Source organism: Bufo bufo, chromosome 11, assembly GCF_905171765.1.
Source record: "Bufo bufo chromosome 11, aBufBuf1.1, whole genome shotgun sequence".
In the NCBI taxonomy this organism is placed as follows: domain Eukaryota; kingdom Metazoa; phylum Chordata; class Amphibia; order Anura; family Bufonidae; genus Bufo; species Bufo bufo.
Window position 1 is genome coordinate 2,413,911 of NC_053399.1, and position 27,791 is coordinate 2,441,701.

Here is a 27,791-nt window from a genome sequence, read left to right on the forward strand (position 1 = left end):
CACACTGACAGCCCCCGTATACACTGACACCGGGAGCACACTGACAGCCCCCGTATACACTGACACCGGGAGCACACTGACAGCCCCCGTATACACTGACACCGGGAGCACACTGACAGCCCCTGTATACACTGACACCGGGAGCACACTGACAGCCCCCGTATACACTGACACCGGGAGCACACTGACAGCCCCCGTATACACTGACACCGGGAGCACACTGACAGCCCCTGTATACACTGACACCGGGAGCACACTGACAGCCCCTGTATACACTGACACCGGGAGCACACTGACAGCCCCTGTATACACTGACACCGGGAGCACACTGACAGCCCCCGTATACACTGACACCGGGAGCACACTGACAGCCCCCGTATACACTGACACCGGGAGCACACTGACAGCCCCTGTATACGGTGACACCGGGAGCACACTGACAGCCCCCGTATACACTGACACCGGGAGCACACTGACAGCCCCTGTATACACTGACACCGGGAGCACACTGACAGCCCCCGTATACACTGACACCGGGAGCACACTGACAGCCCCCGTATACACTGACACCGGGAGCACACTGACAGCCCCCGTATACGGTGACACCGGGAGCACACTGACAGCCCCTGTATACACTGACACCGGGAGCACACTGACTGCCCCCGTATACACTGACACCGGGAGCACACTGACAGCCCCTGTATACGGTGACACCGGGAGCACACTGACAGACCCTGTATACACTGACACCGGGAGCACACTGACAGCCCCCGTATACGGTGACACCGGGAGCACACTGACAGCCCCTGTATACGGTGACACCGGGAGCACACTGACTGCCCCTGTATACACTGACACCGGGAGCACACTGACAGCCCCCGTATACACTGACACCGGGAGCACACTGACAGCCCCCGTATACACTGACACCGGGAGCACACTGACAGCCCCTGTATACACTGACACCGGGAGCACACTGACAGCCCCCGTATACACTGACACCGGGAGCACACTGACAGCCCCCGTAGACACTGACACCGGGAGCACACTGACAGCCCCCGTATACACTGACACCGGGAGCACACTGACAGCCCCCGTATACACTGACACCGGGAGCACACTGACAGCCCCCGTATACACTGACACCGGGAGCACACTGACAGCCCCCGTATACACTGACACCGGGAGTACACTGACAGCCCCTGTATACGGTGACACCGGGAGCACACTGACAGCCCCTGTATACGGTGACACCGGGAGCACACTGACAGCCCCCGTATACACTGACACCGGGAGTACACTGACAGCCCCTGTATACGGTGACACCGGGAGCACACTGACAGCCCCTGTATACGGTGACACCGGGAGCACACTGACAGCCCCTGTATACACTGACACCGGGAGCACACTGACACCGGGAGCACACTGACAGCCCCCGTATACACTGACACCGGGAGCACACTGACAGCCCCCGTATACACTGACACCGGGAGCACACTGACAGCCCCCGTATACACTGACACCGGGAGCACACTGACAGCCCCCGTATACACTGACACCGGGAGTACACTGACAGCCCCTGTATACGGTGACACCGGGAGCACACTGACAGCCCCCGTATACACTGACACCGGGAGCACACTGACAGCCCCCGTATACACTGACAGCCCCCGTATACACTGACACCGGGAGCACACTGACAGCCCCTGTATACGGTGACACCGGGAGCACACTGACAGCCCCCGTATACACTGACATCGGGAGCACACTGACAGCCCCTGTATACACTGACACCGGGAGCACACTGACAGCCCCCGTATACGGTGACACCGGGAGCACACTGACAGCCCCTGTATACGGTGACACCGGGAGCACACTGACAGCCCCCGTATACACTGACACCGGGAGCACACTGACACCGGGAGCACACTGACAGCCCCTGTATACACTGACACCGGGAGCACACTGACAGCCCCCGTATACACTGACACCGGGAGCACACTGACAGCCCCTGTAGACACTGACACCGGGAGCACACTGACAGCCCCCGTATACACTGACACCGGGAGCACACTGACAGCCCCCGTATACACTGACACCGGGAGCACACTGACAGCCCCCGTATACACTGACACCGGGAGCACACTGACAGCCCCCGTATACACTGACACCGGGAGTACACTGACAGCCCCTGTATACGGTGACACCGGGAGCACACTGACAGCCCCTGTATACGGTGACACCGGGAGCACACTGACAGCCCCTGTATACACTGACACCGGGAGCACACTGACACCGGGAGCACACTGACAGCCCCCGTATACACTGACACCGGGAGCACACTGACAGCCCCCGTATACACTGACACCGGGAGCACACTGACAGCCCCCGTATACACTGACACCGGGAGCACACTGACAGCCCCCGTATACACTGACACCGGGAGTACACTGACAGCCCCTGTATACGGTGACACCGGGAGCACACTGACAGCCCCTGTATACACTGACACCGGGAGCACACTGACAGCCCCCGTATACACTGACAGCCCCCGTATACACTGACACCGGGAGCACACTGACAGCCCCTGTATACGGTGACACCGGGAGCACACTGACAGCCCCGCCCCCCTGTGCGCCTGTCAGCCCCGCCCCCCTGTGCGCCTGTCAGCCCCGCCCCCTGTGCGCCTGTCAGCCCCGCCCCCTGTGCGCCTGTCAGCCCCGCCCCCCTGTGCGCCTGTCAGCCCCGCCCCCGTGCTCTGTCAGCCCCGCCCCCGTGCTCTGTCAGCCCCGCCCCCTGTGCTCCTGTCAGCCCCGCCCCCCTGTGCTCCTGTCAGCCCCGCCTCCCTGTGCTCCTTTCAGCCCCGCCCCCCGTGCTCTGTCAGCCCCGCCCCCCGTGCTCTGTCAGCCCCGCCCCCCCTGTGCTCCGTCAGCCCCGTCCCCCGTGCTCTGTCAGCCCCGCCACCCTGTGCTCCTGTCAGCCCCGCCCCCCTGTGCTCCTGTCAGCCCCGCCCCCCGTGCTCTGTCAGCCCCGCCCCCCCTGTGCTCCGTCAGCCCCGTCCCCCCTGCTCTGTCAGCCCCGCCACCCTGTGCTCCTGTCAGCCCCGCCCCCCTGTGCTCCTGTCAGCCCCGCCCCCCGTGCTCTGTCAGCCCCGCCCCCCTGTGCTCCTGTCAGCCCAGCCACCCTGTGCTCCTGTCAGCCCCGCCCCCCTGTGCTCCTGTCAGCCCCGCCCCCCTGTGCTCCTGTCAGCCCCGCCCCCCTGTGCTCCTGTCAGCCCCGCCACCCTGTGCTCCTGTCTGCCCCGCCCCCCCTGTGCTCTGTCAGCCCCGCCCCCCGCTCTCCGTCAGCCCCGCCTCCCTGTGCTCCTGTCAGCCCCGTCCCCCCTGCTCTGTCAGCCCCGTCCCCCCTGCTCTGTCAGCCCCGTCCCCCCTGCTCTGTCAGCCCCGCTCCCCTGTGCTCCTGTCAGCCCCGCCCCCCTGTGCTCCTGTCAGCCCCGCTCCCCCGTGCTCCTGTCAGCCCCGCTCCCCCGTGCTCCTGTCAGCCCCGCTCCCCCGTGCTCCTGTCAGCCCCGCCCCCCTGTGCTCCTGTCAGCCCCGCTCCCCCGTGCTCCTGTCAGCCCCGCCCCCCTGTGCTCCTGTCAGCCCCGCTCCCCCGTGCTCCTGTCAGCCCCGCTCCCCCGTGCTCCTGTCAGCCCCGCCCCCCTGTGCTCCTGTCAGCCCCGCTCCCCCGTGCTCCTGTCAGCCCCGCCACCCTGTGCTCCTGTCAGCCCCGCCACCCTGTGCTCCTGTCAGCCCCGCCCCCCTGTGCTCCTGTCAGCCCCGCCCCCCGCTCTCCGTCAGCCCCGCCCCCCTGTGCTCCTGTCAGCCCCGCCCCCCGCTCTCCGTCAGCCCCGCCTCCCTGTGCTCCTGTCAGCCCCGTCCCCCCTGCTCTGTCAGCCCCGCCCCCCTGTGCTCCTGTCAGCCCCGCTCCCCCGTGCTCCTGTCAGCCCCGCTCCCCCGTGCTCCTGTCAGCCCCGCCCCCCTGTGCTCCTGTCAGCCCCGCTCCCCCGTGCTCCTGTCAGCCCCGCTCCCCCGTGCTCCTGTCAGCCCCGCTCCCCCGTGCTCCTGTCAGCCCCGCCACCCTGTGCTCCTGTCAGCCCCGCCTCCCTGTGCTCCTGTCAGCCCCGCCACCCTGTGCTCCTGTCAGCCCCGCCACCCTGTGCTCCTGTCAGCCCCGCCCCCCTGTGCTCCTGTCAGCCCCGCCCCCCGCTCTCCGTCAGCCCCGCCTCCCTGTGCTCCTGTCAGCCCCGCCCCCCGTGCTCTGTCAGCCCCGCCCCCCCTGTGCTCCTTTCAGCCCCGCCTCCCTGTGCTCCTTTCAGCCCCGCCTCCCTGTGCTCCTTTCAGCCCCGCCCCCCTGTGCTCCTGTCAGCCCCGCCCCCCGTGCTCTGTCAGCCCCGCCCCCCCTGTGCTCCTTTCAGCCCCGCCTCCCTGTGCTCCTTTCAGCCCCGCCTCCCTGTGCTCCTTTCAGCCCCGCCCCCCTGTGCTCCTGTCAGCCCCGCCCCCCGTGCTCTGTCAGCCCCGCCCCCCCTGTGCTCCTTTCAGCCCCGCCTCCCTGTGCTCCTTTCAGCCCCGCCTCCCTGTGCTCCTTTCAGCCCCGCCTCCCTGTGCTCCTTTCAGCCCCGCCCCTCTGTGCTCCTGTCAGCCCCGCCCCCCTGTGCTCCTGTCAGCCCCGCCCCCCGTGCTCTGTCAGCCCCGCCCCCCTGTGCTCCTGTCAGCCCCGCCCCCCGTGCTCAGTCAGCCCCGCCACCCTGTGCTCCTGTCTGCCCCGCCACCCTGTGCTCCTTTCTGCCCCGCCCCCCCTGTGCTCTGTCAGCCCCGCCCCCCGCTCTCCGTCAGCCCCGCCTCCCTGTGCTCCTGTCAGCCCCGCCCCCCGCGCTCTGTCAGCCCCCGGTTCTCGGTCCCGATGCTGCTGCTGTTCTTCTTCTAAGGAGGCGTTTTTAACTGTGGGGATGCGCTGGGGGCGGGGCCTGTGACAAGGGGGCGGGGCTCGTGTTTGTTTTTCGGGCGGATGCTCCACGTCTTGTTCCGCCTGTGAAATCTGCACGAATGTCCGAGAGCCGGGGCCCCTCCGCGTGTACCGCCGGGCCTCTGGCTGCTACCGAGGGGCCACAAGGTCTGTAACATCAGGGTAATGGCTGCTGTAGAGGGGCCCCAGGGTGTAACATCAGGGTAATGGCTGCTGTAGAGGGGCCCCAGGGTGTAACATCAGGGTAATGGCTGCTGTAGAGGGGCCCCAGGGTGTAACATCAGGGTAATGGCTGCTGTAGAGGGGCCCCAGGGTCTGTAACATCAGGGTAATGCCTGCTGTAGAGGGGCCCCAGGGTGTAACATCAGGGTAATGGCTGCTGTAGAGGGGCCCCAGGGTGTAACATCAGGGTGATGGCTGCTGTAGAGGGGCCCCAGGGTGTAACATCAGGGTGATGGCTGCTGTAGAGGGGCCCCAGGGTCTGTAACATCAGGGTAATGGCTGCTGTAGAGGGGCCCAGGGTGTAACATCAGGGTGATGGCTGCTGTAGAGGGGCCCCAGGGTCTGTAACATCAGGGTAATGGCTGCTGTAGAGGGGCCCAGGGTGTAACATCAGGGTAATGGCTGCTATAGAGGGGCCCAGGGTGTAACATCAGGGTAATGGCTGCTGTAGAGGGGCCCCAGGGTGTAACATCAGGGGCCCCAGGGTCTGTAACATCAGGGTAATGGCTGCTGTAGAGGGGCCCCAGGGTGTAACATCAGGGTAATGGCTGCTATAGAGGGGCCCCAGGGTGTAACATCAGGGGCCCCAGGGTCTGTAACATCAGGGTAATGGCTGCTATAGAGGGGCCCCAGGGTGTAACATCAGGGTGATGGCTGCTGTAGAGGGGCCCCAGGGTCTGTAACATCAGGGTAATGGCTGCTATAGAGGGGCCCCAGGGTCTGTAACATCAGGGTAATGGCTGCTATAGAGGGGCCCCAGGGTCTGTAACATCAGGGTAATGGCTGCTGTAGAGGGGCCCCAGGGTCTGTAACATCAGGGTAATGGCTGCTGTAGAGGGGCCCCAGGGTGTAACATCAGGGTAATGGCTGCTGTAGAGGGGCCCCAGGGTGTAACATCAGGGTAATGGCTGCTGTAGAGGGGCCCCAGGGTGTAACATCAGGGTGATGGCTGCTATAGAGGGGCCCCAGGGTCTGTAACATCAGGGTAATGGCTGCTGTAGAGGGGCCCCAGGGTCTGTAACATCAGGGTAATGGCTGCTGTAGAGGGGCCCCAGGGTGTAACATCAGGGTAATGGCTGCTATAGAGGGGCCCCAGGGTCTGTAACATCAGGGTAATGCCTGCTGTAGAGGGGCCCCAGGGTGTAACATCTGGGTAATGGCTGCTGTAGAGGGGCCACAGTGTGTAACATCAGGGTGATGGCTGCTGTAGAGGGGCCCCAGGGTGTAACATCAGGGTGATGGCTGCTGTAGAGGGGCCCCAGGGTGTAACATCAGGGTAATGGCTGCTGTAGAGGGGCCCCAGGGTGTAACATCAGGGTGATGGCTGCTGTAGAGGGGCCCCAGGGTGTAACATCAGGGGCCCCAGGGTCTGTAACATCAGGGTAATGGCTGCTGTAGAGGGGCCCCAGGGTGTAACATCAGGGTAATGGCTGCTATAGAGGGGCCCCAGTGTGTAACATCAGGGTGATGGCTGCTGTAGAGGGGCCCCAGGGTCTGTAACATCAGGGTAATGGCTGCTGTAGAGGGGCCCCAGGGTCTGTAACATCAGGGTAATGGCTGCTGTAGAGGGGCCCCAGGGTGTAACATCAGGGTAATGGCTGCTGTAGAGGGGCCCCAGGGTGTAACATCAGGGTAATGGCTGCTGTAGAGGGGCCCCAGGGTGTAACATCAGGGTGATGGCTGCTGTAGAGGGGCCACAAGGTCTGTAACATCAGGGTAATGGCTGCTGTAGAGGGGCCCCAGGGTGTAACATCAGGGTGATGGCTGCTGTAGAGGGGCCACAAGGTCTGTAACATCAGGGTGATGGCTGCTGTAGAGGGGCCCCAGGGTGTAACATCAGGGTGATGGCTGCTGTAGAGGGGCCCCAGGGTCTGTAACATCAGGGTAATGGCTGCTGTAGAGGGGCCCCAGGGTGTAACATCAGGGGCCCCAGGGTCTGTAACATCAGGGTAATGGCTGCTGTAGAGGGGCCCCAGGGTGTAACATCAGGGTAATGGCTGCTGTAGAGGGGCCCCAGGGTCTGTAACATCAGGGTAATGGCTGCTGTAGAGGGGCCCCAGGGTGTAACATCAGGGTGATGGCTGCTGTAGAGGGGCCACAAGGTCTGTAACATCAGGGTGATGGCTGCTGTAGAGGGGCCCCAGGGTCTGTAACATCAGGGTAATGGCTGCTGTAGAGGGGCCCCAGGGTCTGTAACATCAGGGTAATGGCTGCTGTAGAGGGGCCCCAGGGTCTGTAACATCAGGGTAATGGCTGCTGTAGAGGGGCCCCAGGGTCTGTAACATCAGGGTAATGGCTGCTGTAGAGGGGCCCCAGGGTCTGTAACATCAGGGTAATGGCTGCTGTAGAGGGGCCCCAGGGTGTAACATCAGGGTAATGGCTGCTGTAGAGGGGCCCCAGGGTGTAACATCAGGGTAATGGCTGCTGTAGAGGGGCCCCAGGGTCTGTAACATCAGGGTAATGGCTGCTGTAGAGGGGCCCCAGGGTGTAACATCAGGGGCCACAGGGTCTGTAACATCAGGGTAATGGCTGCTATAGAGGGGCCACAAGGGTAGTAGGGTATGTTGCGATGTGGTGGGTAGGAGGGTGCGGGGGGGTGGTTTTAGAATTTTTGCTTGTAGTTTTTTTTCATACTATCTTCTTTTGCAGATTTTTGTGGCTTTTATGGAGGTCAGAGGTCACCCCCCTCTCACTGATCTGTGCTAGGCGTCATCTAATCCGCTCGGGCGTCCTATACAAGGTGAGTCATTTCATGACCCCCTGCTTTAGTAATGGCAGAGGTCAGTGAGGTCAACATACCCGGTGAGGTCAGAGTGGACGGCCCGCGTCGGTGAGGTCAGAGTGGACGGCCCGCGCCGGTGAGGTCAGGGTGGACGGCCCGCGCCGGTGAGGTCAGGGTGGACGGCCCGCGCCGGTGAGGTCAGGGTGGACGGCCCGCGTCGGTGAGGTCAGGGTGGACGGCCCGCGTCGGTGAGGTCAGGGTGGACGGCCCGCGTCGGTGAGGTCAGGGTGGACGGCCCGCGTCGGTGAGGTCAGGGTGGACGGCCCGCGTCGGTGAGGTCAGGGTGGACGGCCCGCGTCGGTGAGGTCAGGGTGGACGGCCCGCGTCGGTGAGGTCAGGGTGGACGGCCCGCGTCGGTGAGGTCAGGGTGGACGGCCCGCGTCGGTGAGGTCAGGGTGGACGGCCCGCGTCGGTGAGGTCAGGGTGGACGGCCCGCGTCGGTGAGGTCAGGGTGGACGGCCCGCGTCGGTGAGGTCAGGGTGGACGGCCCGCGTCGGTGAGGTCAGGGTGGACGGCCCGCGTCGGTGAGGTCAGGGTGGACGGCCCGCGTCGGTGAGGTCAGGGTGGACGGCCCGCGTCGGTGAGGTCAGGGTGGACGGCCCGCGTCGGTGAGGTCAGGGTGGACGGCCCGCGTCGGTGAGGTCAGGGTGGACGGCCCGCGTCGGTGAGGTCAGGGTGGACGGCCCGCGTCGGTGAGGTCAGGGTGGACGGCCCGCGTCGGTGAGGTCAGGGTGGACGGCCCGCGACGGTGAGGTCAGGGTGGACGGCCCGCGACGGTGAGGTCAGGGTGGACCGCCCGCGTCGGTGAGGTCAGGGTGGACCGCCCGCGTCGGTGAGGTCAGAGGGGGCGGCCCGCCCGCGTCGGTGAGGTCAGAGGGGGCGGCCCACGTCGGTGAGGTCAGAGTGGACGGCCTGCGTCGGTAAGCTGCTTCTCCAGTCTCCTCCTTTCACAGCAGGAAGCGGGCCAGTCCCACCTCTGGTCCAGGGTCTCCATCGGGCTGACCATCCCCGGCTTTGTCAGTCCTCTTCCTGACATCTGTCTTCATTACTTGATTTTCCGGGTACAGTATGGAAACCCTATTGGAGTCAGCATCTTCTATGGAGCCCCCCATGCCTGAGGACCCCCCAGCTAATGTGACTGATCAGTGTTACAGCGCACGCTCGCACAGCACGGTCCTACAAGGACTGCCCTTCGGAGGGATTCCGACCGTCCTGGCTATTAACTTCTTAGTGTGGCTGGTGAGTCTGGTCGGGGGCCATGGGTGAGGTTAGTGGCCCTCGGGTGTCGGACGCCGGCTCCTTCTCACCTGTCCTTTCTGGTTGCAGCTGCTGCTGCTGGTCTTCTCGTGTCTGAGGAAGGCGGCCTGGGACTATGGGCGTCTGGCGCTGCTGATAGACAATGACAGGTGAGTGTATACAGCGCATGCGCCGTGTGCGATGTCCTGCCCTCCTGCATGTACTGACCTCTGGATTCTCTCCCCAGCCCGGCCATGCGACGCAGATGGACCTCATATGAGTAATGGTCGATCATAGTCAGTGGGCTGGTGATGGAGGGGGTGAAAGTGTCATGTGCCGGGGGGACTGCAGGGTCACGGTGGAGGCTGGGCGCAGGGTCACGGTGGAGGCTGGGCGCAGGGTCACGGTGGAGGCTGGGCGCAGGGTCACGGTGGAGGCTGGGCGCAGGGTCACGGTGGAGGCTCAGCAGCAGGTAGAAGAGGAGTTTGTGAGTCTGGATGTCTCTTCATGCCTCTGTCTCTTTCGTGCAGCCTGACCTCTCTCTTCTATGGAGAGCCCAGTGACAAGGAGAAGTCGCCCTGTGAGACGAGTCCCTCAGACCTAAACAGTAAAGACCAGGTGAGTGGCGGCGGCAGTGTGCTCCTATAGTGCAGCGAGCCGACCGGCGGCGGCCTCCATTATAGCGGCGGCAGTGTGCTCCTATAGTGCAGCGAGCCGACCGGCGGCGGCCTCCATTATAGCGGCGGCATTGTGCTCCTATAGTGCAGCGAGCCGACCGGCGGCGGCAGTGTGCTCCTATAGTGCAGCGAGCCGACCGGCGGCGGCAGTGTGCTCCTATAGTGCAGCGAGCCGACCGGCGGCGGCAGTGTGCTCCTATAGTGCAGCGAGCCGACCGGCGGCGGCCTCCATTATAGCGGCAGCAGTGTGCTCCTATAGTGCAGCGAGCCGACCGGCGGCGGCCTCCATTATAGCGGCAGCAGTGTGCTCCTATAGTGCAGCGAGCCGACCGGCGGCGGCCTCCATTATAGCGGCGGCAGTGTGCTCCTATAGTGCAGCGAGCCAACCGGCGGCGGCCTCCATTATAGCGGCGGCAGTGTGCTCCTATAGTGCAGCGAGCCGACCGGCGGCGGCCTCCATTATAGCGGCGGCAGTGTGCTCCTATAGTGCAGCGAGCCGACCGGCGGCGGCCTCCATTATAGCGGCGGCAGTGTGCTCCTATAGTGCAGCGAGCCGACCGGCGGCGGCAGTGTGCTCCTATAGTGCAGCGAGCCGACCGGCGGCGGCCTCCATTATAGCGGCAGCAGTGTGCTCCTATAGTGCAGCGAGCCGACCGGCGGCGGCCTCCATTATAGCGGCAGCAGTGTGCTCCTATAGTGCAGCGAGCCGACCGGCGGCGGCCTCCATTATAGCGGCAGCAGTGTGCTCCTATAGTGCAGCGAGCCGACCGGCGGCGGCCTCCATTATAGCGGCGGCAGTGTGCTCCTATAGTGCAGCGAGCCGACCGGCGGCGGCCTCCATTATAGCGGCGGCAGTGTGCTCCTATAGTGCAGCGAGCCGACCGGCGGCGGCCTCCATTATAGCGGCGGCATTGTGCTCCTATAGTGCAGCGAGCCGACCGGCGGCGGCCTCCATTATAGCGGCAGCAGTGTGCTCCTATAGTGCAGCGAGCCGACCGGCGGCGGCCTCCATTATAGCGGCGGCATTGTGCTCCTATAGTGCAGCGAGCCGACCGGCGGCGGCCTCCATTATAGCGGCAGCAGTGTGCTCCTATAGTGCAGCGAGCCGACCGGCGGCGGCCTCCATTATAGCGGCAGCAGTGTGCTCCTATAGTGCAGCGAGCCGACCGGCGGCGGCCTCCATTATAGCGGCAGCAGTGTGCTCCTATAGTGCAGCGAGCCGACCGGCGGCGGCCTCCATTATAGCGGCGGCATTGTGCTCCTATAGTGCAGCGAGCCGACCGGCGGCGGCCTCCATTATAGCGGCGGCAGTGTGCTCCTATAGTGCAGCGAGCCGACCGGCGGCGGCCTCCATTATAGCGGCGGCATTGTGCTCCTATAGTGCAGCGAGCCGACCGGCGGCGGCCTCCATTATAGCGGCGGCAGTGTGCTCCTATAGTGCAGCGAGCCGACCGGCGGCGGCCTCCATTATAGCGGCGGCAGTGTGCTCCTATAGTGCAGCGAGCCGACCGGCGGCGGCCTCCATTATAGCGGCAGCAGTGTGCTCCTATAGTGCAGCGAGCCGACCGGCGGCGGCCTCCATTATAGCGGCGGCAGTGTGCTCCTATAGTGCAGCGAGCCGACCGGCGGCGGCCTCCATTATAGCGGCGGCAGTGTGCTCCTATAGTGCAGCGAGCCGACCGGCGGCGGCCTCCATTATAGCGGCGGCAGTGTGCTCCTATAGTGCAGCGAGCCGACCGGCGGCGGCCTCCATTATAGCGGCGGCAGTGTGCTCCTATAATACTCCAAGATTCCCTGTATGTTGGGGGGGCAGTTGTTCCGTGTCATGTGACCCCCGTTTCTTCTCTTGCAGGGCTTCTGCTCCTGGCTTACCTCTATCTATCAGATGAAGTGAGGAGGGTCTTGGGGTGAAGGACGAGTGCATGGGGACAGTATAGTGAGGATGATGGGGGTGAAAGGGGACGGTAGGGTGAGGATGATGGGGCGGTATGGTGAGGATGATGGGGCGGTATGGTGAGGATGATGGGGCGGTAGGGTGAGGATGATGGGGGCGGTAGGGTGAGGATGATGGGGGCGGTATGGTGAGGATGATGGGGACGGTAGGGTGAGGATGATGGGGCGGTATGGTGAGGATGATGGGGCGGTAGGGTGAGGATGATGGGGCGGTAGGGTGAGGATGATGGGGGCGGTAGGGTGAGGATGATGGGGGCGGTATGGTGAGGATGATGGGGCGGTATGGTGAGGATGATGGGGGCGGTATGGTGAGGATGATGGGGGCGGTATGGTGAGGATGATGGGGGCGGTAGGGTGAGGATGATGGGGGCGGTATGGTGAGGATGATGGGGGCGGTATGGTGAGGATGATGGGGGCGGTATGGTGAGGATGATGGGGGCGGTATGGTGAGGATGATGGGGCGGTATGGTGAGGATGATGGGGGCGGTATGGTGAGGATGATGGGGGCGGTATGGTGAGGATGATGGGGGCGGTATGGTGAGGATGATGGGGGCGGTATGGTGAGGATGATGGGGGGTGAAAGGGGACGGTATGGTGAGGATGATGGGGGTGAGAGGGGGTGGTATGGTGAGGATGATGGGGGTGAGAGGGGGTGGTATGGTGAGGATGATGGGGGCGGTAGGGTGAGGATGATGGGGTTCATTGTGCTTGTCATTCCAGGGATGAGGAGATCCAGAGTAAATGCGGGGTGGACGCCATCACCTACCTGTCCTATCAGCGCCACCTGCTGGTGCTGCTGCTCTTCGTCTGTGTCCTCTCCGTCTCCATCATCTTACCAGTCAATTTCTCTGGGGATTTGTTGGGTGAGTCGCCCGTTTGCCCTCATGTGGCCCCGTCCTGTCTGATCCTCCCCTCTAACCCGCTGCCTCTACCCGCAGGTGACGGTCCGGCCCAGTTTGGACGCACGACAATTGTGAATGTTCCCACCCAGTAAGTACTGGATCTGTGGGGGGAGGGGCGCTGGACGCTGCGGTCACTGACCCGTCCTCCTGTCCTCAGGGACCGTTTCCTGTGGCTGCACAGTGTATTCGCGCTGCTGTACTTCCTGCTGACCGTCCTGTGCATGCGCCATCACTCCGCCTCAATACACTACAGAGAGGACGACAAGGTGAGACTAGCGCGCACAGAACGGCGGGGAGGACCCCCGTCCCGCCCCCTGTGGGGTCACCTCTGTGGCACCCTGAGCATGAGTGCTTGGCCTGTGTTCTGGGGACTCGGAGCTCCCCCTTATTCAAACAAGTAACTGTCCCTTCTCTCCCCCCTCATCCTAAACCAAACCACCGCCATCAAATCGGCAGAGGTGACGCCGATCGCCGGCCTCCACGACACTTTATATAAACATGCCTGTATAGAGGGGTTTATTACTTTATGGGGGGCACGCTTCTGGAGGGTGGGGGCAAGCTGCTCTCCACGCCTCGCTGTCAGCGGGAAAATCCAAAAATCTTACTCCGGTGGTAACTCCAAAATACAGCTGAATAGAGATTATTGAGGTGCGCCATTTTAACGCTCAGGAGGTGACGGTGCCACGCATACCGAAAACCACCCACTAATGTTAGATCCTGGCTCAGAAAATCCGTTCTTCCGATTGGGGTCACGTGGACACCCGTGTTTGGTGCCCCTGTCACCCCAATTCTGAGAGCTGGAAAACGAGCCCACAATTATCGGGCGGGCGTTCTCCTGTGTAGAGTGATGGGCAGGAATCAGCGTGACTGACCGGTCATAAAAGTCACCGCCAACCCATATGTCGCGCCCCACAGGCGGTGTACAGACTGCCGGGGCCACGTCTTATAGATCGGACAGAGCAGATTGTACCGGGGCCCCATTCTGAGGCCAATCGGATGAGGCCCCGCGGTCTCTGTGTGAGGAAGGTCGGCCTCCGCTTTCCGTCATCCCTCTTCTGTGTATATTTGTTGCTTCTGTTTTTACATCTTTCTATTTTTATTAGAACCGATTATTGCCCCGAGCGCGGGGGACGTTTATTAAGGCAATTAGAGGGGCTCCTAATTTTCAGCTGTTTGCTTTAAAATGCGAATCTCAGAAGGTTAGTGGTTGTTAGAAGGAGCCGGCGGCAATCTGATCTCGGGGCAGCAATCTGATCTCGGGGCAGCAATCTGATCTCGGGGCAGCAATCTGATCTCGGGGCAGCAATCTGATCTCGGGGCAGCAATCTGATCTCGGGGCAGCAATCTGATCTCGGGGCAGCAATCTGATCTCGGGGCAGCAATCTGATCTCGGGGCAGCAATCTGATCTCGGGGCAGCAATCTGATCTCGGGGCAGCAATCTGATCTCGGGGCAGCAATCTGATCTCGGGGCAATCTGGTAGAGTGTAGGAAGTGATCGATGGTGGGTGTAGGGTCAGTACTTGACCGCTGGGACCTGGGGAAACGGGCAAGACCCTGATGGCCTCATCCCCTCCTCTTCTTCTATTTCAAGGTGGCTCGGACCCTCATGGTGACGCACATTCCTCAGCAGATCTCTGACCCCTCTCTCCTCACCAAACATTTCCAGTGAGTGTAATCTGAGGGCGGCCTCCAGGGTGGGTTTTGGGCATGGACGGGAGGGCGGCCGCCAGGGTGGGGGTGGGGGCATGGACGGGAGGGCGGCCGCCAGGGTGGGGGTGGGGGCATGGACGGGAGGGTAGGTGTTCTTGGGGGAGCTTTATACAGGGGTGCCTGTGATGGGGGGGAGTATGAGAGGGCAGCTGCTCTCGGGGGACGCTGATGGTATATACTCTTGTTTTGCAGCGAGGCGTATCCCAGCTGCACAGTCACTGACGTCCAGTTCACTTATAATGTTCGCAGACTGATGAAGCTGGACACCGAAAGGTAAAGGGGAACCCCGACTGATCATGTGCAGCCGGCATCGGCCTGTAGAACAGAACTTTTGTCACACAAACTACACACACACTGTATACAAACACTATATACAGTTGCAAGAAAAAGTATGTGAACCCCTAGACTAATGACATCTCCAAGAGCTAATTGGAGTGAGGTGTCAGCCAACTGGAGGCCAATCAATGAGATGAGATTGGAGGTGTTGGTTACAGCTGCCCTGCCCTATAAAACACACACCAGTTCTGGGTTTGCTTTTCACAAGAAGCATTGCCTGATGTGAATGATGCCTCGCACAAAAGAGCTCTCAGAAGACCTACGATTAAGAATTGTTGACTTGCATAAAGCTGGAAAGGGTTATAAAAATATCTCCAAAAGCCTTGCTGTTCATCAGTCCACGGTAAGACAAACTGTCTATAAATGGAGAAAGTTCAGCACTGCTGCTACTCTCCCTAGGAGTGGCCGTCCTGTAAAGATGACTGCAAGAGCACAGCGCAGACTGCTCAATGAGGTGAAGAAGAATCCTAGAGTGTCAGCTAAAGACTTACAGAAGTCTCTGGCATATGCTGACATCCCTGTTAGCGAATCTACGATACGTAAAACACTAAACAAGAATGGATTTCATGGGAGGATACCACAGAGGAAGACACTGCTGTCCAAAAAAACATTGCTGCACGTTTACAGTTTGCACAAGAGCACCTGGATGTTCCACAGCAGTACTGGCAAAATATTCTGTGGACAGAGGAAACCAAAGTGGAGTTGTTTGGAAGAAACACACAACACTATGTGTGGAGAAAAAGAGGCACAGCACACCAACCTTAAAACCTCATCCCAACTGTGAAGTATGGTGGTGGGGGCATCATGGTTTGGGGCTGCTTTGCTGCGTCAGGGCCTGGACGGATTGCTATCATCGAAGGAAAAATGAATTCCCAAGTTTATCACGACATTTTGCAGGAGAACTTAAGGCCATCTGTCCACCAGCTGAAGCTCAACAGAAGACGGGTGCTGCAACAGGACAACGACCCAAAGCATAGAAGTAAATCAACAACAGAATGGCTTAAACAGAAGAAAATCCGCCTTCTGGAGTGGCCCAGTCAGAGTCCTGACCTCAACCCGATGGAGATGCTGTGGCATGACCTCAAGAAAGCGATTCACACCAGACATCCCAAGAATATTACTGAACTGAAACAGTTCTGTAAAGAGGAATGGTGAAGAATTACTCCTGACCGCTGTGTCTGATCTGCAACTACAGGAAACGTCTGGGGGAAGTTATTGCTGCCAAAGGAGGTTCAACCAGTTATTAAATCCAAGGGTTCACATACTTTTTCCTCCTGCACTGTGAATGTCTACATGTTGTGTTCAATAAGAACATGGTAACATTTAACTCTTTGTGTGTTATTAGTTTAAGCAGAATGTGATTGTCTATTGTTGTGACTTAGATGAAGATCAGATCACATTTTGTGCAGAAATCCAGATCATTCCAAAGGGTTCTCATACTTTTTGTGGCAACTGTACAACAATTGTAACATTTTTGGCTCTATTCACCACCACAATGGATGTGAAATGAAACGAACAAGATGTGCTTTACCTGCAGACTGTCCGCTGTAATCTGAGGGGATTTACATCCAAATCAGGTGAACGGTGCAGGAATTACAGCAGTTTGCATATGTGCCTCCCACTTGTTAAGGGACCAAAAGTAATGGGACAATTGTCTTCTCAGCTGTTCCATGGCCAGGTGTGTGTTATTCCCTCATTATCCCAATTACAATGAGCAGATACAAGGTCAGAGGTCATTTCCTGCTATTTGCATTTGGAATCTGTTGCTGTCAACTCTCAAGATGAGATCCAAAGAGCTGTCACTATCAGGGAAGCCATCATTAGGCTGAAAAAACAAAACAAACCCATCAGAGAGATAGCAAAAACATTAGGCGTGTTTGGAACATTCTTAAAAAGAAGGAACGCAGCGGTGAGCTCAGCAACACCAAAAGACCCGGAAGACCACGGAAAACAACTGTGGTGGATGAGCGAAGAATTCTTTCCCCGGTGAAGAAAACCCCCTTCACAACAGTTGGCCGGATCAAGAACACTCTCCAGGAGGTAGGTGTATGTGTGTCAAAGTCAACCATCAGGAGAAGACTTCACCAGAGTGAATACAGAGGGTTCACCACAAGATGTAAACCATTGGTGAGCCTCAACAACAGGAAGGCCAGATTAGAGTTTGCCAAACGACATCTAAAAAAGCCTTCACAGTTCTGGAACAACATCCTATGGACAGATAAGACCAAGATCAACTTGTACCAGAGTGATGGGAAGAGAAGAGTATGGAGAAGGAAAGGAGCTGCTCATGATCCTAAGCATACCACCTCATCAGTGAAGCATGGCGGTGGTAGTGTCATGGCGTGGGCATGTATGGCTGCCAATGGAACTGCTTCTCTTGTATTTTTTGATGATGTGACTGCTGACAAAAGCAGCAGGATGAATTCTCAAGTGTTTCGGGCAATATTATCTGCTCATATTCTGCCAAATGCTTCAGAACTCATTGGACGGTGCTTCACAGTGCAGATGGACAATGACCCAAAGCATACTGAAGTGGAATGTTCTGCAATGGCCGAGTCAATCACCGGACCTGAATCCGATTGAGCATTTCACTTGCTGAAGACAAAACTGAAGGGAAAATGCCCCGAGAACAATCAGGAGCTGAAGACCGTTGCAGTAGAGGCCGGGCAGAGCATCACCAGGGATGAAACCCAGCGTCTGGTGATGTCTATGTGTTCCAGACTTCAGGCTGTAATTGACTGCACAGGATTTGCAACCAAGTATTAAAAAGTTAAAGTTTGATTTATGATTATTATTCTGTCCCATTACTTTTGGTCCCTTAACAAGTGGGAGGCACATATGCAAACTGCTGTAATTCCTGCACCGTTCACCTAATTTGGATGTAAATACCCTCAAATTAAAGCTGACAGTCTGCAGGTAAAGCACGTCTTGTTTGTTTCATCTCACATCCATTGTGGTGGTGTATAGAGCCAAACATGTCAGAATTGTGTCCGTGTCCCAATATTTATGGACCTGACTGTGTGTATATATATATACATGCAGATATTTCTCTTTTCAGAATTGCTGGGAATGTTCCCTGATTACACCACACAGACATTGTGCTGTGTATGGATAGTGTATAGTGTGTAGTGTGTATGTATGGATGCTGTGTATGTGTAGTGTGTATGTATGTGTAGTGTATAGTGTGTAGTGTGTATGTATGGATGCTGTGTATGGAGAGTGTATATGTATAGTGTGTGTGCTGTGTATGTATGTGTAGTGTGTATGTATGTGTAGTGTGTATGTATGGATAGTGTATATGTATAGTGTGTGCTGTGTATGTATGGATAGTGTGTATGTATGGATGCTGTGTATGGATAGTGTATATGTGTAGTGTGTGTATGTATGGATAGTGTGCTGTGTGCTGTGGGTCTCCTCCTCGCTCCAGCAGGACCCTCTCCCCTCAGCAAACACATCTCTTACTTTTAGGCGGCGAGCCATGAAAGGTCGTCTGTACTTTGCTGGAAGATCACAGAAAGAAGGAAGAATCCTGATTCCAACCCACCCGTGTGCCCGGCTCTGCCCCTGTGACTGCTGCGGCTTCCAGAAGGTAAGAAGTGCCCTGCACCGTGACCAAGGGCCCACACCCCTGAGCCTCATACAGAGGAGCCGCAGTGTCCTAAAGCTACAGGCCCGTCTTCATTAGGGCTCGCAATCCACTGCCCTGCGCACCCGTGTCCCACTGTCCTGCTCATCTGCCACGGTCCCACTCTCTTATGCCCTGCTCCTCACCCCGTGTCCCTCTCTCCTCACCCCGTGTCCCTCTCTCCTGTCCCTCTCTCCTCACCCCGTGTCCCTCTCTCCTGTCCCTCTCTCCTCACCCCGTGTCCCTCTCTTCTCACCCCGTGTCCCTCTCTCCTGTCCCTCTCTCCTCACCCCGTGTCCCTCTCTCCTCACCCCGTGTCCCTCTCTCCTCACCCCGTGTCCCTCTCTCCTGTCCCTCTCTTCTCACCCCGTGTCCCTCTCTCCTGTCCCTCTCTTCTCACCCCGTGTCCCTCTCTCCTCACCCCGTGTCCCTCTCTCCTCACCCAGTGTCCCTCTCTCCTGTCCCTCTCTCCTCACCCCATGTCCCCCTCTCCTCACCCAGTGTCCCTCTCTCCTGTCCCTCTCTCCTCACCCCGTGTCCCTCTCTCCTCACCCCGTGTCCCTCTCTCCTCACCCAGTGTCCCTCTCTCCTGTCCCTCTCTCCTCACCCCATGTCCCCCTCTCCTCACCCAGTGTCCCTCTCTCCTGTCCCTCTCTCCTCACCCCGTGTCCCTCTCTCCTCACCCCGTGTCCCTCTCTCCTCACCCAGTGTCCCTCTCTCCTGTCCCTCTCTCCTCACCCCATGTCCCCCTCTCCTCACCCAGTGTCCCTCTCTCCTGTCCCTCTCTCCTCACCCAGTGTCCCTCTCTCCTGTCCCTCTCTCCTCACCCCGTGTCCCTCTCTCCTCACCCCGTGTCCCTCTCTCCTCACCCCATGTCCCCCTCTCTCCTCACCCCGTGTCCCTCTCTCCTCACCCCGTGTCCCTCTCTCCTCACCCCGTGTCCCTCTCTCCTCACCCCGTGTCCCTCTCTCCTCACCCCGTGTCCCCCTCTCTCCTCACCCCGTGTCCCTCTCTCCTCACCCCGTGTCCCTCCCTCCTGTCCCTCTCTCCTCACCCCGTGTCCCTCTCTCCTCACCCCGTGTCCCTCTCTCCTCACCCCGTGTCCCTCTCTCCTGTCCCTCTCTTCTCACCCCGTGTCCCTCTCTCCTCACCCCATGTGCCCCTCTCTCCTCTTCCCTGCGCCCCTCTCTCCTCACCCCGTGTCCCCCTCTCTCTCCTCGCCCCGTGTCCCCCTCTCTCTCCTCGCCCCGTGTCCCCCTCTCTCTCCTCGCCCCGTGTCCCCCTCTCTCTCCTCACCCCGTGTCCCTCTCTCCTCACCCCGTGTCCCCCTCTCTCCTCACCCCGTGTCCCCCTCTCTCCTCGCCCCGTGTCCCCCTCTCTCCTCGCCCCGTGTCCCCCTCTCTCCTCGCCCCGTGTCCCCCTCTCTCCTCGCCCCGTGTCCCCCTCTCTCCTGTCCCTCTCTCCTGTCCCCCTCTCTCTCCTCGCCCCGTGTCCCCCTCTCTCCTCGCCCCGTGTCCCCCTCTCTCCTCGCCCCGTGTCCCCCTCTCTCCTCGCCCCGTGTCCCCCTCTCTCCTCACCCCGTGTCCCCCTCTCTCCTCGCCCCGTGTCCCCCTCTCTCCTGTCCCTCTCTCCTGTCCCCCTCTCTCTCCTCGCCCCGTGTCCCCCTCTCTCCTCGCCCCGTGTCCCCCTCTCTCCTCGCCCCGTGTCCCCCTCTCTCCTCGCCCCGTGTCCCCCTCTCTCCTCGCCCCGTGTCCCCCTCTCTCTCCTCGCCCCGTGTCCCCCTCTCTCTCCTCGCCCCGTGTCCCCCTCTCTCTCCTCGCCCCGTGTCCCCCTCTCTCTCCTCGCCCCGTGTCCCCCTCTCTCTCCTCGCCCCGTGTCCCCCCCTCTCTCCTCGCCCCGTGTCCCCCTCTCTCTCCTCGCCCCGTGTCCCCCTCTCTCTCCTCGCCCCGTGTCCCCCTCTCTCTCCTCGCCCCGTGTCCCCCTCTCTCTCCTCGCCCCGTGTCCCCCTCTCTCTCCTCGCCCCGTGTCCCCCTCTCTCTCCTCGCCCCGTGTCCCCCTCTCTCTCCTCGCCCCGTGTCCCCCTCTCTCTCCTCGCCCCGTGTCCCCCTCTCTCTCCTCGCCCCGTGTCCCCCTCTCTCTCCTCGCCCCGTGTCCCCCTCTCTCTCCTCGCCCCGTGTCCCCCTCTCTCTCCTCGCCCCGTGTCCCCCTCTCTCTCCTCGCCCCGTGTCCCCCTCTCTCTCCTCGCCCCGTGTCCCCCTCTCTCTCCTCGCCCCGTGTCCCCCTCTCTCTCCTCGCCCCGTGTCCCCCTCTCTCTCCTCGCCCCGTGTCCCCCTCTCTCTCCTCGCCCCGTGTCCCCCTCTCTCTCCTCGCCCCGTGTCCCCCTCTCTCTCCTCGCCCCGTGTCCCCCTCTCTCTCCTCGCCCCGTGTCCCCCTCTCTCTCCTCGCCCCGTGTCCCCCTCTCTCTCCTCGCCCCGCGCCCCTCTTCTCGCCCCGCGCCCCTCTTCTCACCCCGCGTCCCCCTCTCTCCTCACCCCGCGCACCTCTTTCAGGTAGATGCGGAGCAGTATTACGCGGAGCTGGAGGAGAAGCTGACCGATGAGTTCACGGCTGAGAGGAACCGCGTTCCGCTGAAGAGGCTGGGCACGGCGTTTGTCACCTTCCAGGACGAGAGGATGACTGCGGTGTGAGTAGGGCGAGGACCTGCCTGTGATTGGACGCTGACATAGGGAGGAGCCATGTGACGAGGTGGGAGGGGCCATCCAGTGATCATTGTGTCTCCCCATCAGGATCATCCAGGACTACAGCCGGCCGCGATGTAGACGAGCGCCCCAGCAGTCCTCCGTCACCCCAATTCTCCATTCTCACCAGTGGGGTGTGCGCTACGCTCCTGCGCCCAGTGATGTGATCTGGTGAGTGACCGTTTGTCCGCTGCTTGTCCCGTCGCTGGCGAGCGTCTGCTGATGTTCCTGCTGGTAACAGGGAGAACCTGGCGGTGTCCGGGCCCACGTGGTGGCTGCGGCTCGTGGCTCTGAACTTGGCCCTGTTCATCCTGCTCTTCTTCCTGACCACACCGGCCGTCGTAGTCAGCACCATGGACCGATTCAACGTCACCCGTCCTGTGGAGAACCTACAGGTGTGTGCGCACCCCAATATCTGAGCATTGTGCCCCCTCGCCCCCAGCTGGCAGCCTCACGTGTCCTCTCCCCCAGAACCCGGTCATCACCCAGTTCCTGCCCACGCTGCTGCTGTGGATCTTCTCCGTGTGCCTGCCCTTCCTGGTCTATTATTCCGCCTTCTTGGAATGTCACTGGACGAGGTATGAGCTGCTCCCGCTCGTCGGTGAGGTGTCGATCCTGCTGCCCCTGCCCCCCCCCCTCCGCACACTGCCCCTGCCCCCCCCTCCGCACACTGCCCCCCCTCCGCACACTGCCCCTGCCCCCCCCTCCGCACACTGCCCCTCCCTCCCCCCCTCCGCACACTGCCCCTCCCTCCCCCCCTCCGCACACTGCCCCTCCCTCCCCCCCTCCGCACACTGCCCCTCCCTCCCCCCCTCCGCACACTGCCCCTCCCTCCCCCCCCTCCGCACACTGCCCCTCCCTCCCCCCCTCCGCACACTGCCCCTCCCTCCCCCCCTCCGCACACTGCCCCTCCCTCCCCCCCTCCGCACACTGCCCCTCCCTCCCCCCCTCCGCACACTGCCCCTGCCCCCCCCTCCGCACACTGCCCCTGCCCCCCCCCTCCGCACACTGCCCCTGCCCCCCCCCCCTCTCCACACTGCCCCTGCCCCCCCCCCTCTCCACACTGCCCCTGCCCCCCCCTCTCCACACTGCCCCTGCCCCCCCCCCTCTCCACACTGCCCCTGCCCCCCCCCCCTCTCCACACTGCCCCTGCCCCCCCCCCTCTCCACACTGCCCCTGCCCCCCCCCTCTCCACACTGCCCCTGCCCCCCCCTCTCCACACGCCCCCCCCCCTCCCCACACTGCCCCCCCCCTCCGCACACTGCCCCCCCCCTCCGCACACTGCCCCCCCCTCCGCACACTGCCCCTGCCCCCCCCCTCCGCACACTGCCCCCCCCTCCGCACACTGCCCCTGCCTCCGCACACTGCCCCTGCCCCCACCCCTCCACACTGCCCCTGCCCCCCCTCCGCACACTGCCCCCCCCCCCTCCGCACACTTCCCCCCCCCCCTCCGCACACTGCCCCCCCCCCTCCGCACACTGCCCCCCCCCTCCGCACACTGCCCCCCCCTCCGCACACTGCCCCCCGCCCCGCGCACTATCCCCCCCCGCGCACTATTTCCCCCCCCCCCCCCGCGCACTATCCCCCCCCCCCCCGCGCACTATCCCCCCTCCCCCCCCCCGCGCACTATCCCCCCTCCCCCCCCCCGCGCACTATCCCCCCCCCCGCTGCACACCTCCTACAATGCTTTTCTCTTCAGGTCTAATGAGAACCAGCTGACGATGCACAAGTGTTACCTGTTCCTGGTCTTCATGGTTATCGTACTGCCCTCTCTAGGGCTGACCAGGTACTGCACCTCCATCCCGCACCATCAGACTGTACTGTGCTCTTGTCTGCAGAGCTTACACTCACCCTTTTCTCTACCAGCTTGGATCTCTTCTTCCGATGGCTTTTTGATATCCATTTCGTGGATTCTGCAAACCTGAAGTTCCAGTGAGTACTACAACCCCCAATATTTATTCACTTTTGATACCCCTCATACTGTCTATACGGCGCTCTCTGATCACGTGACTCTCCCGATCCCCCCCATACGGCGCTCTCTGATCACATGACTCTCCCGATCCTCCCCTCCCCCGCCCCATACGGCGCTCTCTGATCACATGACTCTCCCGATCCCCCCTATACAGCGCTCTGTGATCACGTGACTCTCCCGATCACCCCCATACGGCGCTCTCTGATCACATGACTCTCCTGATACCCCCCCCCCCATACGGCACTCTCTGATCACATGACTCTCCCGATCCCCCCTATACAGCGCTCTGTGATCACGTGACTCCTGATACCCCCCCCATACGGCGCACTGTGATCACGTGACTCTCCCGATCCCCCCCATACGGCGCTCTCTGATCACATGACTCTCCCGATCCTCCCCTCCCCCGCCCCATACGGCGCTCTCTGATCACGTGACTCTCCCGATCCCCCCCATACGGCACTCTCTGATCACATGACTCTCCCGATCCCCCCCCATACGGCGCTCTCTGATCACATGACTCCTGATACCCCCCCATACGGCGCTCTCTGATCACGTGACTCTCCTGATACCCCCCCCCATACGGCACTCTCTGATCACATGACTCTCCCGATCCCCCCCCATACGGCGCTCTCTGATCACATGACTCCTGATACCCCCCCATACAGCGCTCTGTGATCACGTGACTCCTGATACCCCCCCCATACGGCGCACTGTGATCACGTGACTCTCCCGATCCCCCCCATACGGCGCTCTCTGATCACGTGACTCCTGATACCCCCCCCATACGGCGCACTGTGATCACGTGACTCTCCCGATCCCCCCCATACGGCGCTCTCTGATCACATGACTCTCCCAATCCTCCCCTCCCCCCGCCCCATACGGCGCTCTCTGATCACGTGACTCTCCCGATCCCCCCCATACGGCACTCTCTGATCACATGACTCTCCCGATCCCCCCCTATACAGCGCTCTGTGATCACGTGACTCTCCCGATCCCCCCCCATACGGCGCTCTCTGATCACATGACTTGTCTCCGCCCTCAGGTGTGTGTTTCTGCCAAACAATGGGGCATTCTTTGTGAACTACGTCATCACGGCCGGCCTGATAGGCACAGCGATGGAGTTACTGCGCATCCCCGGCCTCACCGTCTACGCAACGCGTCTGTGCTTGGCCAAGTCCGCTCCTGAGCGCCTCCATGTGAAGCGGGTAATGCAGCTGGACTGCGGGGGTCGGGGCTCAGGGCCACGTCAGGTGCAGGACTCTCATTCTCTCCTTGCAGAGTCAGGCCTATGAGTTCCAGTTCGGACTGGAGTACGCCTGGACCACGTGCGTCTTCTCTGTGGTGATGACCTACAGCATCACTTGTCCCATCATCGCCCCCTTTGGTGAGTCCTAGGGGGACCCTGCGGGCGGGCGCTGCTGCGTGTACCCCACATCTCACTGCTCTCTGCATTCTAGGATTGCTGTATCTGCTGCTGAAGCACATGACGGACCGCTACAACATCTACTACGCCTACATCCCCACCAAGCTGAGCCCCCGCCTGCACGCCGCCGCCGCCCGCCAGCTGCTCGCCGCTCCAATCTTCTGCATCTTCTGGCTGCTGTTCTTCTCTGTCCTGCGGCTGGGTAAGTGGTGATGGCCCCTGCACCCCCGGACGGTGAGGAGTATCGCTTCACACCCCCTGTCCTCCCGCAGGGTCCACTCACCCGGTCACACTCTTCACGTTCGCCTCTCTTCTCTGCTGCGTGCTCTTCTCCATCCTTGGGCTTTGTCTCAGAAAATTGCAACCAAAGAGACCATCAAGCTATCAGGCAAGCACCGTAAACCCCCCCCCCCCCCCCCCCAACCATTAGACTCCACCCCTGTAATCTGACCGCTACACCCCCTGGACCATTAGACCCCACCTCTGCAACCTGACCGCTACACCCCCTGGACCATTAGACCCCACCCCTGCAACCTGACCAATAAACGCCCCTGGACCATTAGACCCCACCCCTGCAACCTGACCAATAAACGAGCCTGGACCATTAGACTCTACCTCTGCAACCTGACCGCTACACCCCCTGGACCATTAGACCCCACCTCTGCAACCTGACCAATAAACGCCCCTGGACCATTAGACCCCACCTCTGCAACCTGACCAATAAACGCCCCTGGACCATTAGACTCCACCCCTGTAACCTGACCGCTACACCCCCTGGACCATTAGACCCCACCTCTGCAACCTGACCAATAAACGCCCATGGACCATTAGACCCCACCCCTGCAACCTGACCAATAAACGCCCCTGGACCATTAGACCCCCACCCCTGTAACCTGACCGCTACACCCCCTGGACCATTAGACCCCCACCCCTGTAACCTGACCGCTACACCCCCTGGACCATTAGACCCCACCTCTGCAACCTGACCAATAAACGCCCATGGACCATTAGACCCCACCCCTGCAACCTGACCAATAAACGCCCCTGGACCATTAGACCCCCACCCCTGTAACCTGACCGCTACACCCCCTGGACCATTAGACCCCCACCCCTGTAACCTGACCGCTACACCCCCTGGACCATTAGACCCCACCTCTGCAACCTGACCAATAAACGCCCCTGGACCATTAGACTCTACCTCTGCAACCTGACCAATAAACGCCCCTGGACCATTAGACCCCACCCCTGTAACCTGACCGCTACACCCCCTGGACCATTAGACTCTACCTCTGCAACCTGACCGCTACACCCCCTGGACCATTAGACCCCACCTCTGCAACCTGACCAATAAACGCCCCTGGACCATTAGACTCCACCCCTGTAACCTGACCGCTACACCCCCTGGACCATTAGACCCCACCTCTGCAACCTGACCAATAAACGCCCCTGGACCATTAGACCCCACCTCTGCAACCTGACCAATAAACGCCCCTGGACCATTAGACCCCACCCCTGTAACCTGACCGCTACACCCCCTGGACCATTAGACTCCACCCCTGCAACCTGACCAATAAACGCCCCTGGACCATTAGACCCCACCTCTGCAACCTGACCAATAAACGCCCCTGGACCATTAGACCCCACCCCTGTAACCTGACCGCTACACCCCCTGGACCATTAGACCCCACCCCTGCAACCTGACCAATAAACGCCCCTGGACCATTAGACCCCCACCCCTGTAACCTGACCGCTACACCCCCTGGACCATTAGACTCCACCCCTGTAAACCTGACCGCTACACCCCCTGGACCATTAGACCCCACCTCTGCAACCTGACCAATAAACGCCCCTGGACCATTAGACCCCACCCCTGTAACCTGACCAATAAACGCCCCTGGACCATTAGACCCCACCCCTGTAACCTGACCGCTACACCCCCTGGACCATTAGACCCCACCCCTGCAACCTGACCAATAAACGCCCCTGGACCATTAGACCCCCACCCCTGTAACCTGACCGCTACACCCCCTGGACCATTAGACTCCACCTCTGTAACCTGACCGCTACACCCCCTGGACCATTAGACTCCACCCCTAGAACCTGACCAATAAACGCCCCTGGACCATTAGACTCCACCCCTAGAACCTGACCAATAAACGCCCCCGGACCATTAGACTCCACCTCTAGAACCTGACCAATAAACGCCCCTGGACCATTAGACTCCACCCCCTGAAACCTGACCGCTACACCCCCTGGACCATTAGACTCCACCCCCTGAAACCTGACCGCTACACCCCCTGGACCATTAGACTCCACCCCCTGTAACCTGACCGCTACACCCCCTGGACCATTAGACTCCACCCCTGTAACCTGACCGCTACACCCCTTGGACCATTAGACTCCACCCCTAGAACCTGACCAATAAACGCCCCTGGACCATTAGACTCCACCCCCTGAAACCTGACCGCTACACCCCCTGGACCATTAGACTCCACCCCCTGAAACCTGACCGCTCCACCCCCTGGACCATTAGACTCCACCCTTGTTGTGACCTGAGTGATGTCTCCTGCAGATGTCAGAACAGGGGGAGGGGATCATCCAGGACACAGAGAGCAGCAGTATATCGTCCACGCTGCAGTCCACGGTGAGTGTTCGCTCCTGTCATCGGGCCCCCATGCTGCATCCATCAACCCACACGCCGGTCACCGTTTTCTGTCCCCCAGGTCTTTGTGGCCGCCGTGTTACAGGAGCAGGAGCTGTCCCCTCTGGGCTCCCCGGCCCACGCCTCGTACGGTGCGCTGGAGACCCGCGCGGACAGCCCGTCAGAAACGCCAGAAGCTGAGCGCTCACAGGTCACCTACATGACGGGGACATCCTGCACCGAGGAGGGCTCCCCCTGACACCCCGCCGATGGAGGTCAGAGGTCAAACATGGCCACCATGGACGGTTGAGTCTCTGTGACGCGCGGTCTGTAGAGCAGCTGCATTGTGGGCATCGGGCCCCCGCCAAAATGATCTGGGCCCCGACCAGTGTAAGGTGCCCTCATGTGGCAGATAAGGTAAAGGGGTGTGGCTAATCCTTGAGGCCCCTCCCATTGTACCGCTGTGTTCCCTGGCTCCAGTTTGCATGGCGACCGCGCCATTTTCATCAAAAGAAACTCATTAAAAACGCTGAATTTTGCCAAATATATTTTAAAAGAAAAGAGAACCT

General features: G+C 60.7%; 1 protein-coding gene across 9 annotated transcripts; it reads left to right on the forward strand.

Moving 5' to 3' along the window:
* Nucleotides 1–5,004: 5,004 nt before the first annotated feature.
* On the forward strand, nt 5,005–27,791 carry TMEM63C (transmembrane protein 63C). 9 transcript variants are annotated; one of them, XM_040411162.1, is made up of 25 exons: nt 5,021–5,175; nt 5,923–5,959; nt 9,070–9,247; nt 9,335–9,414; nt 9,492–9,524; nt 9,775–9,862; nt 11,774–11,811; nt 12,595–12,737; nt 12,813–12,864; nt 12,934–13,042; nt 14,369–14,442; nt 14,680–14,760; nt 18,292–18,412; nt 20,998–21,131; nt 21,235–21,357; nt 21,428–21,581; nt 21,658–21,764; nt 22,886–22,972; nt 23,053–23,118; nt 24,201–24,363; nt 24,437–24,542; nt 24,616–24,783; nt 24,854–24,969; nt 27,154–27,225; nt 27,305–27,791. In XM_040411162.1, the coding sequence occupies exons 3-25, from the start codon at nt 9,077–9,079 to the stop codon at nt 27,479–27,481; spliced, it is 2,463 nt and encodes an 820-aa protein (XP_040267096.1). In that variant the 5' UTR covers nt 5,021–5,175; nt 5,923–5,959; nt 9,070–9,076; the 3' UTR covers nt 27,482–27,791. The 9 variants fall into 9 exon arrangements, with proteins under 9 accessions (XP_040267093.1, XP_040267092.1, XP_040267101.1 ...); XM_040411161.1 differs by lacking the exon at nt 5,923–5,959 and adding an exon at nt 7,876–7,966 and having other exon boundaries at nt 5,027–5,151; XM_040411159.1 differs by lacking the exon at nt 5,923–5,959 and having other exon boundaries at nt 5,005–5,151.

What these genes read in the sequence shown, in the direction of transcription:
- TMEM63C (XM_040411159.1), top strand. Translation starts at nt 9,077, where the DNA reads ATGGAAACCCTATTGGAGTCAGCATCTTCTATGGAGCCCCCCATGCCT. An exon ending in TTTCTCTGGGGATTTGTTGG is followed by an intron (nt 12,738 to 12,812) that starts GTGAGTCGCCCG and finishes CTCTACCCGCAG; the next exon opens with GTGACGGTCCGGCCCAGTTT. An exon ending in ACTACAGAGAGGACGACAAG is followed by an intron (nt 13,043 to 14,368) that starts GTGAGACTAGCG and finishes TTCTATTTCAAG; the next exon opens with GTGGCTCGGACCCTCATGGT.